This window comes from Bactrocera neohumeralis, chromosome 2 (genome assembly GCF_024586455.1).
Source record: "Bactrocera neohumeralis isolate Rockhampton chromosome 2, APGP_CSIRO_Bneo_wtdbg2-racon-allhic-juicebox.fasta_v2, whole genome shotgun sequence".
Taxonomy (NCBI): Eukaryota; Metazoa; Arthropoda; class Insecta; order Diptera; family Tephritidae; genus Bactrocera; species Bactrocera neohumeralis.
In genome coordinates this window covers 75,386,811-75,406,328 of record NC_065919.1, presented here as the reverse complement: position 1 = coordinate 75,406,328, position 19,518 = coordinate 75,386,811, and the positions used below count along the sequence as shown (strand labels likewise).

At 33.2% G+C, this 19,518-nt stretch overlaps 4 protein-coding genes across 4 annotated transcripts; 1 reads left to right on the top strand and 3 right to left on the bottom strand.

Moving 5' to 3' along the window:
* Window positions 1–47: 47 nt before the first annotated feature.
* LOC126751702 (NPC intracellular cholesterol transporter 2) lies at window positions 48–4,962 on the top strand. The gene is made up of 4 exons (XM_050462169.1): window positions 48–470; window positions 3,790–3,897; window positions 4,561–4,730; window positions 4,818–4,962. Exons 1-4 carry the CDS (start codon window positions 317–319, stop codon window positions 4,908–4,910), a joined length of 525 nt encoding a protein of 174 aa, XP_050318126.1. The 5' UTR covers window positions 48–316; the 3' UTR covers window positions 4,911–4,962.
* Window positions 4,963–5,080: 118 nt separating this feature from the next.
* Window positions 5,081–6,979, bottom strand: LOC126751701 (mitogen-activated protein kinase p38a-like). The gene is made up of 2 exons (XM_050462168.1): window positions 6,861–6,979; window positions 5,081–6,795 (listed from the first exon to the last, which is right to left on the bottom strand). Exon 2 carries the CDS (start codon window positions 6,672–6,674, stop codon window positions 5,586–5,588), a length of 1,089 nt encoding a protein of 362 aa, XP_050318125.1. The 5' UTR covers window positions 6,675–6,795; window positions 6,861–6,979; the 3' UTR covers window positions 5,081–5,585.
* A 2,370-nt stretch (window positions 6,980–9,349) lies between these two features.
* On the bottom strand, window positions 9,350–11,348 carry LOC126767272 (putative gustatory receptor 98b). The gene is made up of 4 exons (XM_050484840.1): window positions 10,466–11,348; window positions 10,337–10,413; window positions 9,639–9,797; window positions 9,350–9,569 (listed from the first exon to the last, which is right to left on the bottom strand). The coding sequence occupies exons 1-4, from the start codon at window positions 11,346–11,348 to the stop codon at window positions 9,471–9,473; spliced, it is 1,218 nt and encodes a 405-aa protein (XP_050340797.1). The 3' UTR covers window positions 9,350–9,470.
* Window positions 11,349–12,980: 1,632 nt separating this feature from the next.
* Window positions 12,981–14,657, bottom strand: LOC126761803 (putative gustatory receptor 98b). Its single transcript, XM_050478211.1, has 4 exons — window positions 13,775–14,657; window positions 13,498–13,574; window positions 13,256–13,414; window positions 12,981–13,187 (listed from the first exon to the last, which is right to left on the bottom strand). The coding sequence occupies exons 1-4, from the start codon at window positions 14,643–14,645 to the stop codon at window positions 13,089–13,091; spliced, it is 1,206 nt and encodes a 401-aa protein (XP_050334168.1). The 5' UTR covers window positions 14,646–14,657; the 3' UTR covers window positions 12,981–13,088.
* Window positions 14,658–19,518: the final 4,861 nt, after the last annotated feature.

The following is a 19,518-nucleotide window of genomic DNA, read 5'->3' as shown; positions in this document are numbered from 1 at the left end:
GAAGAGAAATCACAAACGATGAAATTGGTAAGTTATTTAAAATAAATTTAATTTACATTTGCGACGCTCAATTAACCAAAGAAAAATGAATGTATTGCATTAGTGTTAGAAAGGAAGAAAAAAGTATAAAACGTTTAATCAAATATGATCGTTAGAAATTCCGCTACCATATCAGGTGCTACCTTCTGCCTAATCAAATTACTTTCGCCAGTTATATATTGAACGCAATACAAGCATTATACGTTACGCTAAGTAAAAAATAAACGCTTCTTCATCGACAACTAATTATTGACATCGGCATCGAAAAGCAAGAAAAATGCACGTTAAATTCTTTTATTTAAAATTAATGTATTTATGTAATGTGTTTTGGCTGACATTTACAGCTGTAGAGCCAATAGATGTACAAAGTGCATCAAAAGAAGTTTACAAGAGATTATTAAGTTTGCGTACTCTACCCTTTGAAGACTGCGGTAAGTATAGAAAACAAGTAACTAATTAGCGTATCGGCATAAATTAATGTTTAGTTTTTTAATTACGAACAAAGCTCGTTTTTAATTACAAACAAACGTGATAAATTACAATTTTTAGGGACATCTTGATAAGATGAGTTAGCAAAGTTAGAGATATTTATTAAAAAATTAATAATGTATTAAAAAATAAAAAAAAACGTTAACTTAAATTGCACCGAAACTATAACACTACGACCTGATTTTGATCGCTCAGTTTGTATGGAAGCTATATGCTATAGTAGTCCGATCTGAACTATTTGAAAAGAACCTGTACAAAATCGATATCTCAAAACTGGAAAAACTGGTTCGTATATAACAGACTAAATACTATGACTAAATCGGCTCAGCTCATCACGCTGATCATACACAAACATATATTTTATAGGGTCTCCAAAGGTTTGAGTGTTACAAATTTCATGGTAAACATAGATTATAAGGGTATAAACCTGTTCATTGTATAAATATGAAATCTTTAAGATAAATGGAAGCAAGCATCAATGTTAAGAAGCAGTATACTAAAATTCATTGGAATTCCAAAATGTGTCTTCAGAAAATTAAGCGATGTCCACATTTCAAACATTTAAAATTCGTTCTAAGAGTTCAGGGTAATAATTTTAGACTACTTGTACAGACCTATAATAGTGGAGTAACTAACCTAAACAATTTTTTTAGAAACCAATTCAAAGCCACAAACAAATGTTTTTGTTAAGCCTTTTTAACTATAGTTTTTATTGATCGCGAATGTGAATGCATATTTAAAGATACGAAAGTTGTTATGTTTTTTTTTTAATAGGAAAATAATCTCCTGAGAATTCTATTCATTAGTCTCTAAATTTAAAATATATCAACGTTTAAATTTCAAAATATTATTCTGTGTTCTCATAATAATTTGTATTGTCGGTATAAACAATGACGAAGCATTATCGTTTAATTGCTACCAAAAATCGACCTATCTGTAGGACTAACAGTAATTTCACAAAAATTTTGAATTTGCACACATACACACATTAATATAAACCTACGAATTGAATACAATAATTGGAAGAATTACGAAAATTTTGAAGTGGTATTTAATTTATGATACAAAGCTGTGGGAATTTCTTAGTTTAGGCGGCATTGCTTATATGCTGCGATTAGACATAAACATATGTATATGTTATCTCCTTTTTATACCCTGAACAGGGTAAAATATATATTAATCTTTTTTCGATTACAAAGCGCATATCTATACGATCATATAAGTAAGGATTCAGTATCCTTTTCTATTGTGTTAACATGTCTTTAGAGAGCAAAATTCATGAATAGTAGCACAAAACTAATTATGAGCAATTAAGTGAAATGAAATAAATAAGAATATTTAGCTATGCTATTTAATTGCGATAACTCATTTCTTTTAAACTAATTTAACTAATTTCTATACGAAATGTTAAGGCATCCAATATTTGGCGCATACTGTAGTTCTATCTGCAGTTATTAATTAAATTATATTTGGATTCATTATAATAATTTAACGAAAAGATAATGTCCCACACTCAAGATAAAAATTTGGTCACTGATGCCAATTAATTAAATATCTTGGCTATTGTTTTTATAATTTGTAAAATTTCTTTTCGAAATAAAAATATGGAAAATATATGTACATAGATAGAGAAAAGTATAGAAGTGTACATATTGATACTCTTGAATTATGTTGCTACAGAGTATAATAGTTTTTTTCGTCTAAAGATTGTTTGTATCACCTGAAAATAATCGAATTAGATAAGGGGTTATATATGAATAATCAGGATGATGACACGAGTTGGAATCCCAGTGATTGTCTGCCTAACCATCCGTCCGTCTGTACAAGCGATGACTTGAGTAAAACATAAGATATTTTAATGGAAGTTGGTACATGCGTTCCTTGGCAAAAAGTGAGGACATCTTGGTACACAAAACGCCATTAAAAATCTATAAAATGCTATAATAAAGCACTAAATTAAGAAATAAAACTGTAATTTGACACCGGGGTCGCAGCAGCATCTGTGGGCTAAAAGTTTTAAGAAGAGGCTTAATACTTCAGATACAATATCCGAATTCACTCAGGTTCTGTTAAAAACTACTAAAAATGCGATAAATCATTAAATAAATACATCAGAGACTTTAAATTTTACAACTAAGACGAGACTCATGGACTTTGAACATGCCGGAGACAAAAGTGGACGATGTGCATGGCACCACCCACATTTCTGTGAAAATCCATATCTCAGGACCTACTCTACCCATCTTGGCCAAATTCACGCCTACTTCTCATATAACAAACTGGATGAAAACTTGCCCTAGACCGCATATAACTAACAAACCTTATGCCGCTGTAAGTATTTCCCTGCGTTTGGTACTGGCATGTTGCAAGAGTATGAAATGTTTGGTTACACCCGAACTTAGCTCTTCCTTACTTTTTGTATATATTTATAGAATTACAATTGGAGCCTTTATTTATTTAGCATTAAAAATATACTTGGATGTAAAGCAGCATTTGTCAAAGCTTTTTACAATTTACAAATATGAATACATATTAATATAACCACATGTGTATGTATTAAATATTCAATCAAAGTTATTCATGATTTACTGCTTTTTAATCCAGATTTTTTCCCTGATAAAACGACGCGTACAGCTATTTACTATTGACGTATTTGCTCACCTGAACGCTACCTATGCTTATCAAGAAAACACAAAAAGAAGTATAACAATGCTTTTCATTGCTACCTACTTGAATTTAATAGCCTTTAATATTAATTGTTATGATCTGTGTTTGCATACACATACTTATAGTTTACGAAGGTATATGATAAAGCCGGTCAAGCTAAACACCCAACAGGAAAATCTTTCAAAGCTAACTTTAACAAGCCTTTCAAAAATTTATTATACTTACTCATAAAATTAGTAAATTAGTGTTTTGGAACTGGTTTCTGAAAACATCAAATATTAAGGAGAATAAGAATAGACTGTGAACAAAAGTTAAATTATTTAAGCAGTTAATAAATTTAATTTATAAAAGACTTTATGTTTTATTTACATACATACATATATTTCCAAACTGTACATAAATTCAGCGATTCGAGCGGTTATGAGATAGAAATTGAGAGGAAATAATTATTCAAATTTGTTTTCAATATAATTTTCGGAATTTTACAAAATTGTTAACAAATGTATGTATGTATATGTATGTATATGTACATACAATAAAAAAATTTATTGCATGCCAAACAACTCAACATCTGAAATATCTTTATTCGTTTAGGATCTCAATATGATGTACTGTATGTTAGTGTTTCAGGCTGTTCTGCAATACCTTGCCAAATGACTCGAGGTTCAACTGTGACAGTAAAAGTTATTTTTGATGACAACGGTGAGTGCAATTATATACCATATAAAGCTATATGTATATTTATTAAAATCTAGCTCATTTACTTAATAATGATATTACACATTATACAAAATAAAACATAACTGGAATACACTTCAATGCCCAGTATTACCAATATGTGTTTATTTTTAGTAGAGTGAATTTGAAATGCCAACAATCTCATTTACATTTTATGGTTTTATATTTACATTCCAGTATAAATGTTTATTCATAAAGAAATTAAGCGTAAAACTAGATTCCACCTCAGTAATGATTCTTAGTAATAGAGTTAACAGTGATTGACACTTATGTAATTGGAAACGTGATTCTTATAATATTTCGTACGAAGTGAAATCTTGTTTTGATTGAAAATTGTTTAATTGTTACTATTTTATTAAACTAAAATTTTCAAATTATATTTCCAAACATCTTGGATTAAAAATAATTCCAATCAAATCAGAATCAAAAATTTAAATATTAATCTTTAATTCTAACATCTTGAAAAATCGGAATTTAAAATTGAAAATTTAATTTTTATTCCAAAAAATTAAATCGAATTTTTTTTAATAAAAATAATTAGTTAATATATTTAAGTGTATTTATGAGTAATAGTATGAATACTATTATTTATTCATTCATATTTATTTACATTTTGTTTTGTTATAGGGGAAAATACTTCGTATTTAAGGCACAACGTTCGTTGGATATTTAATGCTATTAAAACAAACGCCGTCATTACTCCAGATCCTTGTGACGATAAAAAAAGCTGTTTACTTGATGAAAGCGATGGAAAATCCTATCTTGCTGAGGTTTTTGTAAGCAGCACTCTTCCTAATGTAAGTTTTGAAATATTCGTCCATTTCAGGATACTAGAAAATTACTTATTTTTATTATCTTGTTTAATACTGGATTACTTTTTGCAGATACGTGGTACAATGATGTGGGTAGCAGAGAACGCGAGCAATGCTGAAGTTATTTGTTTTAAAATCCCAATTATTGTAACCACAACCAAATAGTAATGTTTCATCTAATAAATTTACATGAAGTTACATATTATGTATGCATAAATATATGTATTTTGAGTAAAAGTACTAAATTGACTGACTTGAAGATTGCGTGAGTGCACAAAGTTCTTATGTTCATTGATTTTACTATAAGCGTATCATTTCACATTCAAAGAGGGGGATAAAGTTCGACATATACCATATCGCATAAGGCTTTTATCAATTTTTATTTGCAATAAAGATATAATATACACATATAAAAGGTGACAGCAAATTTTTATTTCAAAACAATCATATCAATAAGTTAGCTTTCTATACAAATGGGATCAGTATACACACGTATACGTATAATATAAAACTTACATAAATGTATAAACAAATACTATAAATATGGTATAATGTACATATTTTTGTACTACGTTAAATAATACATTTCAATTTAATATATATTGTTAGCTTTCAGGATATTAATAAGGCACTGACATTGAATTTATGGCTAAAAGTAAATACACAAAAACATGAACAAATAACTACAAAAATACACTTTTACATTAACAATTAACATTATTATTTTAATTTATATACATATACATATATATATATATATTTTTTATAACTTTTTTCATCATTATATTTAGCATTTAATACCATTTGAGCATACATACAAAAAAATGTACATCCTCGCTTCTATGTTTTCTTGATTTCATCTAACATTTTTGTGAACGATGCAGGCCTTTTAAAATTTTTCACCTCATTGAAGACTAACTCTTTCCATTTTTCTACTGGCAAATCCATGTCTTCAAAGCTTTGGTCGTATAGGGGCGAAGTTTGTTCGTCACTTGGTTCCGAATAATTTCCCATATAAGGATGCGCTAGTGCTTGCTCTGCTGTAATACGTTTTTCTGAATCGAGTTCCAACATTTTCTCCAGCAAATCAATAGCAAGTGGATTAGCACCTTTAAATACTTCTTTAAAGTTGCGTCGTTTCATCGGTGGTAGCGATTTTATGTAATTACGCGCACTTTCTGATGATATTTTCTTCATGAAGTCATCAGGTGGTGTACCCAATATTTCCATGATAAGATTCAACTGATTTATATGATCAGTGCCTGGAAAAAGAGTGCGTCCTGTAAGTAATTCTGCCATTATACAACCAACGGACCAAATGTCGACGGTTTGGTTATAATGCATCCAATTTAGCATAATTTCTGGAGCACGATACCATCTTGTGGCTACATAACCGGTCATTTCACTTTCTGTTGGACGAGCTAGTCCAAAATCTAAAATACGTAATTCACAATCCTCATTAACGGCAATATTGGACGGCTTCAGATCGCGATGGATTATGCCTGCACTGTGAATATATTTAAGACCTCGAAGTATTTGATATACCAAAAATTGCACATGATCATCTGAAAGTCGTTGAGTTCTGATAATATTATTTAAATCGGCATCCAAAAATTGTGTTACTAAGTAGACTTGTTCAAATGATTTGAGTGTTACATCTTTATCATGGGGATGGAATACGTCGAGCAACCCAATGACATTGTCGTGATCCATATGCTTCAATAAACGTATCTCGCGATAAGTACGCTTAGCGTGCACAGCCGATTGAAAAGGACGCGTCAGTCTTTTAATAGCTACATTCATATCTGTACCATCAACAAGAGCTTTAATCACCTGCCCATATGCACCGGACCCAACTGGTTGAGCTTTTTGATAAATATCAGGTATCTCCCATTCGGTGCGGTTATAATCAAATTTATAAAAGTTCATTTTACTGATATTGCTGTGTTATTGATTAACAAAATATTCTGTATAATGTGGTATTACACATAAATATTTATGTACAAACAAATTTAGATGTGTGTGCAACAAGTACGTACGTTGGTTAGTTCTAATGGGATAAAATTTTATAGTACAATGTAGGGCAATTATAAACACCAATACGATTATACTTACTGTATTTATATTAATATTTCCACTCTTATTCCACATGGGTATAAAAATGTTATACAAGTTAATAAATTCCGAAATGATCCAACTAGTAGCTACTGATACGGATGACTTATAACAAGTGTATTTATTTTTGTAATCATAATAACATGCAGGGTTGCCGCTAACCAAAAATCTCCAAACTATTATAGAAAAAAAAAACGATTTTTTTGGAAAAATAGTAAATTTTAAACGGAATTATTGACCATCAACCATTATACAGATAAGAAAATTTGCAGCCAATCAAAGAATTGTATACTTTTAACAGAAAAATCAAAGGATTGCATATGCATATTGTTTTAACAATACAGTAGGTTAAAGTGATTCCAAAATATACATGGTAAGAATGAATAAATGAAAGAACAGCTGATTGCTTATTTCCGTCTGTTTAAGCATATGGCGATGCCAGCCTAATATTTGATTTACTTTAAAATTACTGCTAATATCTTTTTGATTTGTAGAAGTATCAAGAGTCGTGTTAGTCTGTGTTTGTTATTTGTTAATTTAACAATTTTACCTTCAATATTTATTTAAAATTTGAGGTGTAATTTTTTGGCGGCCATTAATCAGACTAAACAAGTATTTAATATATATGTACATACGTACGGCCATCTTAGGTTGTCAAATTAGCAGGATACTCCATATAAAAGCTTTTGTTAACCGCCATTTTTAAGTTGTTTGCTTAGTATAGTATGCAAATACCTTCAATTATAGAAATTACACATAAAATAAAGATCTCAATTAAGTTGAAAAAGAATTTGTGGAATAATTAAAGAAATGTAAGTTTTTCAGAATACATACATGCACGTTATATACATACAGTTATTTATGTAAGCTTTCCTATTTGGTGTTATTTATACTGACATCCGAAATTGTATCAAAATTACAATGTACATACTGACGGTGAAAAAATACTGAAACATATTTTTGTTAATTAAGAACATATGTATATGAAATGCAAACCAATTTTCGCTCAACAATGAAGTTACTTACTTTGCCGAGTGTTCCAATGTTAATCGTTACAAAACTTCCGGCCACAAATGTAATTGCTTCCTGCCATAGTTGCATTGAAATTCGATGCATGCACCGCATTAGCAGCAGATTCTGACGATCTTTTAGACAAGTTCTAAAATACGAACGTAATTCTCTGTCCTTAAGCGGAGAATGAAAATAAGTTTATGAACCCTTGAAATTGTAATAACACACACCTTTCGTTCGCAGATGGAGCAAAGGAAACATGCAACCGTTAAAATAGATATTTGCATAAACCAAATAACTATTAAATCTATGGGGGGTAAATTACAAGAAAATAATATGGCCTTTGTTGTTTTAGTGATTACTTACAATATTTAATTACTATCGATGTGGCGGTTTCTAGATTTAAAAATGCCCAATATGCTAAAAGTGTTAAGTCAATAAGCTGCTTTGCGAATAATCCTGGTAAACTCCATTCAAAGTAGTCCGTTAACAGCTGCACATTCTCCCAAAGCAAAGCATGCAAGTCTTGCAGTGCTATAAATCCTAATAAGCATTCACGTCGCTGAAAGCTACTTTCAAATCGTGTCGCCTCCAACCGCTTGCAATGCTGCTTAACTGCTCCACATACATTACAGATCATTATTATGAATACAATAATGAAACACATAAACTCGAATAATTTGATCTTTAACACTAGCTCTGCGTGTAAGCTTATTATCAATCGGACGGCTGGTGTTGACTGTAGACCCATTATTACCACTAGCATTAATAACAAACCACAGTAGAATGTAAAGAGAATTCGCAGCATGTAGACACACAGTTTTAGCTTTGACAAATCGAACTGTATTCCAAATTTTTGTAATAACAACATTCGCATTTGTTCAAATTTACTGAAAATGTCCGGATACATACTTGATTTGTAGGTGCTCTCCAAATGTGCTATTAGTTGAACCAATATTAAAGTGCTAAAGCCGAGACCATCTATAACCGATGAAAAGACGTCATTAACATTGTAGATTGCTTCTTGTACATGCTTTAATTGTTCATTTATTAAGAAGCCAGTCAGAGCAAACACTACCAGAAAGTGTAGACTCAACATAAAACTCTTTCGACAAGACATTTCTGGTTTGCTGCTACAGTAATTTGAATACGGTATCACTCCCATTATAACCATTATACGCTGGAAAAGTTGCAGCGATACTTGGAATATCGTCAGCTCCGATTGCGCCATTTCAAATATCGAGTTCAATAGCACACTATAAACCGAAAGGAAACGAATGTGTGCTGACCAACTCTCCTTACCCATTTATATTTTGATGTAATAATTCTCTTTATTGCATATTTATCTACATTCAATATCAATCCTTAATACTATATTGTGATCCAATCAAACATTTTTAATTACGTTTATATTTCTTGCACATGCACAACCATACATACGTTGATAAATGTGAACTAATATAAACCGTAACAAAAAAAAGGAGTCTAAACTAGGTTGCTTAGTACTTAACTAACATTCTGTTGTCATGTGTTCCAAATATTGTACGGTCATGTACAAAATTAGTACTTAAAGGTAACAATTAATGGTTCAATCGAAATTTAAACAAAACTAGTTCCTTGCTGGATTTTCCTTTCTTTTACCGCTTGCAGTTTGAACTGAATAAATATAATGACGTAAATTGTAATCGTCAGGATTATCTAATCAATTATAAAACCATATATAAAATTCAACAATTTTATATGTATATATTAAACATATAAGCTCACCGTTCCAAAGTTCTTCAAGTTTATATCGAATAGACCACCGCAAGTGAAGAGCATTTGTTGATGCATAAGTTGGAACGAATACTCCTGTAAACGCATACTCAGATTTACGTCGATTCCCACAGTTTTCAGTTTGTGTAGTAAAGTGCCAAATCGGTTATACTAGCATAAAATAATATAAAAAAATATTGCTACATTCACTTAAGATCAACAATGATGGCTGGATTGCTACAACCTTTTTATGTTCGTATGAAGTTTGATCTCCGTATGTCAATAGGCCGTTTGTTTACGACGCCAAAAGTTTTTCTGGCGATTTTTATATTTTAGATCAATGGACTCATGGCGTGCAGAATTTTCAGTTTCAAAAAAAAAAAAAACAAGTCACAGGAAACCAAATCTGACGTGTTTGGCTACAAATTCAGGATCATGCAGATCTTTTTGGTACAAGTCTGGTATTGACATACCGAAACATTAATCAAAAGAACCCCGAACAACTCCAAAGCACCTCTGTAACATTTTCAATAACCAAACACACACTAATTGATATATAGAGATCAAAATTGACATGAACTTAAAAATTTATATCGATTCAGTTTGCGCAGACACTTTAAATCTGCCTGTCCGAGTCAACTTTGATATTGAGTTTAGAATTATTTAACGATGTAAATATTTCACCTGTTACCTTAGTCTTTGAATATTACCTCATCAATGCAGCATTGACTCAAATAGCAAGGTATAAACAAACTAGCAATTATCATAATGGCAATGGCAGTACGATCTAAAAGCATGAAATTTAATTATAGGTGTATTTAGTGTTTTACTAAACGTACATAAACGCAAATTAAAATCCTCTTGTTCTAAGTTGGTATAACCCCAAAGTATAGTTTGTGTTATTGTAAATCCGTGATAGAAGAACACCAAAGACATAGGAATGCAAAAATATCTCTCTACTTCGCTCAATAGCTGCCAGATACGAGCCAGTAGCTGTTGATTAGTTTGCAATTCCACATATAAACTCCAACGCAAGTCAACGCTTTCACAAAGCACCAGTTCTCGTCTCAAATGCACCAGCTGTTGATAGACCAAATGTAGCAACTCCTGTATCAATAGCACACAAACACAATATTCTACGACTTTAATTTGTGATAACATACTGAACACCACATTTATCCAACGAAAACGCGGTGCCAGGTTGTGGTCGGAGAGCGCATAATTCAATTGCAGTAGGAAGACGCAAACTACGAGCCACCAAATTCCGATACGTAGACAAAACCGCCAACGAACGGCACACAACGAACAGACGGTTGTAAGGTGTTTTCGTATATCCGATTCTATTTGCGCTACTTTCGTGAATATGCTGCGTAGTTGTTGGTGTCCAGTTAATGCTTGAGTATAGAGCACTATTTGCACCATGATTTGCATGAGGTTGATGCCAATGGTTAAAATACGAGTCATGTCGTCCACAGAGTTTTCCCACACATATCTACTAATCACGATATTCTTTATATGCTCTATCGAAAAACCAACAGACAATTGAAGTAATGTGTAAACTACGAAAATAAATCGAAATAGATGGAACAACCAAAGCCGATCGGATGGTGTCCTACGTAAAATCAAAATTGGTGGCATTACGACGGCGAATAATGATAATGTCCATAAGTAAGGTGTAATAACGGTTAGTAACGCAGATTCGGTAAATTTCACTGGACGCATTTTGTACCTGACTTCTATGAGTTCACAGCTACTAACACTCAATGGAAACTGTTTTCCATGTTTACGAAAATATTGTGTGAATATGAAATTGCAAACGTTGGCATTTTACAAATTAAATTAATACTAAACGCTTATTTTATCAATCTTTATAAAAGCGATCTGAGATAGATTTGATATTCTAAATTGCATTAAATGTCACTTATACGCCATGTATTCCAATGTCCACATATAATATACCATACATACATACGTATGTTGTATGTTTATAAAGGAATTGTTTATCGTATGGAATGTGATAGCTATAGTACTGCATAGTAAATTCAAACACATATTCCCACATTCGACATGTTGGTGGTTAACCTCACGTTTTTACGAGTTGAGCCCTAGGTATTTTAAAATAAAGAAAATTCTTTACTTGGTAAAAGGAATTTTTATAAAACAAGTTTTAAATAACACAAGAAAAATATTAACTTTGACTGCACCGAATTCTTTACCTTCTCAATTTTCATGGGATAGTTTGAGTGGCCGATACTATATGTTGGTAAATAGTCTTATCAAATAAAAAAAAAGTTTTTCATACAAGAATATGATATTAGCGGTCAGTTTAAATAGCAGATATATGCTACAATGGTCTGCTATCGGCTCTTCTGACTAATTGAACACATTTTTGGCGAAAAGACGAAAACTGAAAGACTAGTTTGAAGATTGTGGAGAATCGTTTCGCAGTACGCAGCAATTCTGACTGACGTATGGAACGACTTGGCGCATTTTAAGTAGAGATCTTAAATTGATCAATCGCTCTATGGGCTCTTGAAAAGTTTCAAGAAGATCCGACGTTTTCGTCAAAAGCATTTGGAACGAAGAGCAACATGAAGAGATTTTACAGCTGCCATTTCATCGAGAAAAAGGCAACGGGTTAGTGTGGTTTGTGGGCCGATGGAATCATCGGTCAATATTTTTTCAAAAATTATGCCACTGAAAACGTAACCGTGCGCCATGATAATCCACTATTTGATGCCTGAAATTGAACTTCCCACACATCGCATCAATCAATGGATTTATTGAGGGAACACTTCAGTAAGCTGATAATTTCACGTTTTGGGCCTGTCGATTGGCCACAAAGATCGTGTGATATCTGATTGTTAGAAATGTAAAGTCTGAAGTTTATGCGGACAATCCCGCTTCAAGCAAAACATTACGCCTGTCATTCGCTAGTTACCTTTCAAAATGCTCAAATGAGTCATTGAAAATTGGGCTCAACGGATGCACCATCTAAGACGTAGCGGCGGCCAACATTTGGAAGAGATAATCTTTAAAAAATAAATGCCAAAGAATGTTTTTTCAAATGATAATAAACATTCCCCAATAAATTTGAAGTTTCTGTGTTTTTTTTTTTTTTTTTGCAATAGTAGGGAACCTCGAAATGGATCACCCTTTACAATATATTTCTGGGCAAACTTAATACACCAACAAAGTATATACAAACGAACATATTCAATATGAATTATCCTTAGAGACAGTGTCACGGTCAAAAAAAGGAACTCAGACAAAATATATAAAATATAATAAAAAAAATTATCAACAATAAATAGTTAATCTTGCACATCTCTAAGAAGTAAGCTAAGTGTCGGCTTTAGGGCAAAAACTATTTATTTACTATATAGCTTTTCTGCAAATTTTGGTACAGATAATTTTAAAGCAATTCCATTTGCGATAAAAGTTTGTACGTTTATGATAGTTTTATTCAATTCGCGCTTCAATTCTCGATTTTCTTCCCGTTTCAGCTTGTAATTTGAATTGAATTAGTATAACAATATAAGTGGCAATGGTTAAGATAGTCTAAATTATTACGGAAAGAAAACGAGCTTTTAGAAAACTTTATTATTCTTTGTACTTTGTTTTCTCACCGCTCCAAAATTCTTCAGGTTTATATCGAAGAGACCACCACAAGTGAAGAGCATTTTTTGATGCATCAATTGAAGCGAATACTCCTGTACTCGCATATTGAGTTGTTCGTCGATCCCAACCGTTTTCAATTTATGTAATATTGTGCCGAATCGATTGTACTGCAAAGAAAAGCAAAAAGTAATTTAGCATACCCAGAGCGTACTTAATATTTTATGAAAAAATTATAGGAGTTTAATATTACCTCATCAATGCAGCATTGACTCCGGTAGCAGGGTATAAACAACGAAATTATCAACAAGACAATGTAGCTAATGCGACCTAAGAAAGTGTAAACCAATTATATGCCATTTTGAAATTAATGCTTGTTAAACTGATTTTACAACGAACTAACAATTATTAACCAATTGTGAGAAGAGTAAGCCCTAAGCCGACTTAGAATGGCTGGTGAATTTTTATGAAAAGTTAAACCGAAACTATATAATGTCTTTCTAATACATAAACACACTAAATAAACTTACATAAACGCAGCATGAAATCATCAAGCTTAAAATTAATATAGCCCCAATGTATGGTTTGCGTCATTAAAAATCCATTGTAAAAGAATAGCATACATAATGGTATGCAAAAATATCGCTCGACTTGGTTTAGTAGATCCCAGATACGGGCGAGCAGTTTTTGATTTGCTTGCAATTCAGTAAATAAACAACAACGCAGCTCCATTCTCTCACAGCGCACCAGTTCTCGTTTCAAATGTATCAGCTGTTGCTGCACCAGATGTAACAGTTCCTGTATCATTTGCACACTAATACAATATTCAATTCCTTTCATTTGAATCAACACGGAACAAAATACAATAATGAATTTAGAAAGTGTTGTTAGTGTAGTCGTAGCGAGAGCGTAAGTCAGTGGCGGCAGAAAAACACAAACTATCAGTAACCAAATGTCTATACGCAGATGAAATCGCCAACGCATAGAATATAATGTTGGCACGGCTGCACAATGCTGTCGTATATCTGATTCTAGCTGGTTCACGCTGTCTAGTATGCTCCGAAGTTGTTGGTATCCGGTTAATGCTTGGGTATAGATCACTGTTTGTACTATGAGTTGTACGATATTGATGCCAAGACTTAAAATATAAGTCATACTATCCATAGAGTTTGTGTACACAAAACGACCGATCATCACACTGTTAAAATATTCCATCCAGACGCTTGCAGTCAATTGAAACAGTATATATATTACGAAAATTATACAAAATCCAAGCCTATCGGAGGGTGTCCTGCGCAACATCATAAATGGTGGCATCACAACAGCGAATAATGAAAATGTCCATAAGTAAGGAGTAATAACGGCAATTAACGCGGATTCGGCAAATTTCACTGGACGCATAATTCACTTGTGTGAACTTGGAGTTACCTGCACTCAATAACAACTGTAACGGTTAACTTTTAATAGCCACTGGTGTGCCTTTTACTAATATTTGCCAATGTTAAACAAATAATATGTCTATTTATTATCATGATTGGTTTGGTTATCAGGTTATGTCAGATATAAGTTTATATATATCTTCATTCAAATACAGCTGTATATGTACGTTTGCATGTATTTTCGAAAATTAATTAGTAAATGTTCAAATAAGCCATCTGATAGTAAACGTACGAATACAATAAGGAGCCACGTTGTACTTTGAATATCAAGTAAGTGAATGTGTTAGAGGTTATTATTGTTTGATAATCCAACTAATTATGTCCTGAACGGGGTTTGCCACATCGGAGATCAGCGTGCCACGCTGAAACGATTTAACCTGGTCCAGTTTTTGAGATATCGATTTACATACGAGCTTTTCTCTTTAAAAACTGATTGTTGGAACCGCCGATATCGCAGCAATATAGCTTATAGTGGTGGATATGATAAAAGAAATATACCAGTGACGGGTGTTATAGCTTCGGTGCAATCGAAGTTGTCGGTTCTTGTTGTTTTTATATATTATTTTATAAATAAACAAGTAAGGAAGGGCTAAGTTCGGTGCAATCGAATATTTTATACTCTTGCAACTTACAAAAAAACCAATCATATAGAGTAAAGTTAGCCGGATGTTCGAAAATCCTGATATTATTTATATACGGGCTAGGCCAAGTTTTCGCTCAAATTTATCTATTATAGGCACAAAGATGCACTGTTATAAATAAAATACGCTCTCTTATTTTCATTGGGATGACTCACATATTGGCCGATATATGCGGTACAAAGTCACCCCGAAGTTCAAAAATCCTTTTATGGGTGGGGTATATGGGTGCTAAGGGAAATATTGGTCCGATTCAACCCATTTTTGACATACAGACATACCATTATAAGAGAAGGATCTCTTGATTTATATATATCACACATTTACCGACATTTGCGATCAAAAGTCAACTATAGTTACCGGGGTCTGAATATTCGGTAACTAGGGGGTTGAGCAATTCTCATTGGATTTAAACAATTTTTGGTAAAGTTTTATCCCGTTAGATTAATTGTTTCTTGATTTGTGTACTGGAAAATATACGAATCAAGTGGAATTTAAAATTGTGCTATATGGGAAGTCGGCATGGTTGTTATCCGATTTTGTCCATTTTCACAATGTGACATAAGAATCTAAGAAGAATGCCACGTACTTAATAAGCATAAATTTTGACTCTCATATGTGCATACATAATGTTTCAATTGCATAAAATAATGTACTATACAATATACATATACACACATAATTAATAATACCAAAAAACTTACATAAGCGGAGCTTCAAATCATCAAGCTCAAAATTAATATAGCCCCAATGTATGGTTTGTATGATTAAACATCCATTGTAGAAGAATAGCATACATAACGGAATACAAAAATATCGCTCCACTTGATTTAGTAGATCCCAGACACGGGCGAGCAGTTTTTGGTTTGCTTGCAATTCAGCAAATAAACAACAACGCAGCTCCATTCTCTCACAGCGCACCAGTTCCCGTTTCAAATGTATCATTTGTTGCTGTACCAGGTTTAACAGCTCCTGTATCATTTGCACACTAATACAATATTCAATTCCTTTCATTCGAATTAGTGCAACTCCAAATATCGAGAGCATATAAATAAGGGGTGTGTATTCTGCAGGACACAATTCATAACTTACATACACTTCGAAAGTGCAGGTTACTAGTATCCAAATTCCTACATGTAAGAATAAACGCCAGCGGATGACACACAACGAATACACGGCTGTACAATTTTTTCGTATATCCGATTCCAGTTGCACTACATTGATGAGTATGCTCCGAAGTAATTGGTGTCCAGTCAATGCTTGAGTAAGAATCACTAGTTGCACCGTAACCTGCACGATAATGATGCCAGCGGTCATAATAAAAGTTTTGCTGTCCAGGGAGTTTCTTCTCACATAATGAATAAGAAAGTATCTGTTTTTATATGCAATCCAAAAACTAATGGCCACTTGTAACAGTATATATAATGCGAAAATAATGCGTGTTAGAAATAATAACAATTGACGATTTGTTGAACTCCTGCGTAATATGTAATAAGGTGGTAACAAATTTGCAAAAAACGTGAGTACCCAAAGGTATGGTCTATTAGCGACGACTAATATTGATCCCGAAAATATCACAGGGCACAAGTTGTCCATTTGTGCACGTCGTTGTAGGAGCTAGCACTTAATAGAGACTACTAATAATGTAAAGGAATAGAGCGAAGTCATCAAATTAATTGAAATATATCACATTAATTCTAAATAAATATAAAGTAAACAAGTAAGGAAAAACTACTTTCGGGTGTGGCCGAATGTTACAGTCCTCATGATTATTTTATCCGGTGTCTATCACACTTTATTATAAGATATATGAATTCTGAACCAAGATCTGCACAGATTTCATAACTTTTTGACGCCAAATCATATGGTTAGCAACAAAAAATGTCCAATTAATTTCTCTTAATAATCTTACTTATTGACCGAATACATATGCGGTATGAATCCAACCGAAAGGTTCGACATATTCGAATGTCAACTAGAGTAATAAGTCATTATGTCTAGACAAGTTAACAAGTGTATTTAATTACATAAATATCAAATCCGATCGGATTCATTAGAAGGTTTCGAAAAAGCCATAGCCGATTAGGGGTATGTGCATTTTTCAACGTTTATGTCTTATATCTTTGTATGCTTTTTCAGTACCTCAAACTTTAAACTCGTTTTTCTAAAAACACACTTTTTTAAACTGGCGGACATGATTCCGGTCGAACTACTCAACCGATTTGCTTTTCTTAAATGTTCACAAAACGCCTGCTTTCGTCGTGTTATGAAAAATGTGTGTAAAAAAACATGGGGGAAAATTAAAAAAAAACGTTAATTACTTTTTTGTTTATCATTTTTACATGATTTCTTGTAGCGACGATAACCATTCACGTACTTTTTAAGAATAAATTGGGTTTTTGTGTTTCAGATGATCCAAACATGAGAAATAGTGTCCGCCAGTGAAAAAGCGCATCTCATTCATCCAGCCACTTCTCCGACAGATGTCATCGAAAAATTCCGAAAAAATTTGTTTATACATTCCACGAAATACCTCATGATATGTGAAATAAGTTCTATCGTAGAATAAACTGCCACTGCCACGTGACATAACTAATAGCTAAATTCAGATATAAAACTGTAAATTGACTCAGAGTATCGCAGTAGCAAAGGGTACGTCTGGGAAAAAATTTTTGAAAAAGTGGACGTGGCCCCGCCCTCTAATAAGTTTAATGTATGTATCACTTAAACCACCTCAGCTAAAACAACCAAATTTATCTAGCGCTAATATAACAAGTATAAGAACTCCTACCGACTGTGTGAAAATGTATGAAATCGGAAGATAACCCAGCTCACTCCTGTTACTGTATGTACTGTTAAAATCTATTTAAAGCGCGATAAATCAATAACTAAAAACGCCAGAGACATTAAATTCTACCTCCAAGATGGTATCTTCTTCTTCTTTATTGGCGTGGACACCGCTTACGCTTACGCGATTATAGCCGAGTTTACAACAGCGCCCTAGTCATTCTTCCTTTTCGCTGTTTGGCGCCAATTGGATATTCCAAGCGAAGCCAAGTCCTTCTCCACTTGGTCCTTCCAACGGAGTGGAGGTCTTCCTCTTCCTCTGCTTCTCCCGGCGGGTACTGCGTCGAGTACTTGCAGAGCTGGAGTGTTTTCGTCCATTCGGACAACATGACTTAGCCAGCGTAGCCGCTGTCTTTTAATTCGCTGAACTATGTCAATGTCGTCGTATGTCTCGTACAGCTCATCGTTCCATCGAATGCGATATTCGCCGTGGCCAACGCGCAAAGGACCATAAATCTTTCGCAGAACTTTTCTCTCGAAAATTCGCAACGTCGACTTATCACTTGTTGTCATTGTCCAGACCTCTGCACCATATAGCAGGACGGGAATTATGAGTGACTTTTAGAGTTTGGCTTTTATTCGTCGAGAGAGGACTTTGCTTCTCAATTGCCTACTCAGTCCGACCATACCAAGATGGTATAGGAGGGCTTTAATGGAGCCGAGATCAATATTCGACGTTGGGCGTGGCACAGACTATTTTTAGGTGAAATCACATATCTATTGTCCCGATTCATCGATTTCAACCAAATTTGGCATGTCACATTTCCCTGACACATGTACAGTGTGAAAACGGGCGAAATGGGACCACACCCACACCTACATACTTCCCATATAACACAATTCTAAATTCCATTTGAAATTTCCACTTTCCAGTATACAAATAAAAAAAGAATTACTATATCAGGATGAAACCTTGCATGAATAGTGCATTTGAGGTATGCCACCTTATGACTAAAAATTACGTAAAAAAAGGCACCGAATATGTGGACCCAGTACTTATAGCTGAGTTTTTACCGAAAACATCGGTCAATGTGCGAGATATATGTACTTGTATAATTGAAATTCAGAGAGAATCCTTTCCTGATAGTAGCATATCTGCGTGTCAAAAATGGGTTGAATCGGGTCAATACTTGCCCTTATCACTTAGTCATATGGGTTAAAGGTTTTCGAACTTCCAGGTGACTTTATACATCTTATATCAGCCAATAAGTGAGTTATCTTAATTATATTTAAAGAGTTAAAAAGCTACTATGCTCTACGGAACATCTTGCGGGTGTATAAAATGGACAGATTAATCATTTAAATATTTTTAAGTAAATGATTAGAATTAATTTGCTCTCTTGGGTCATA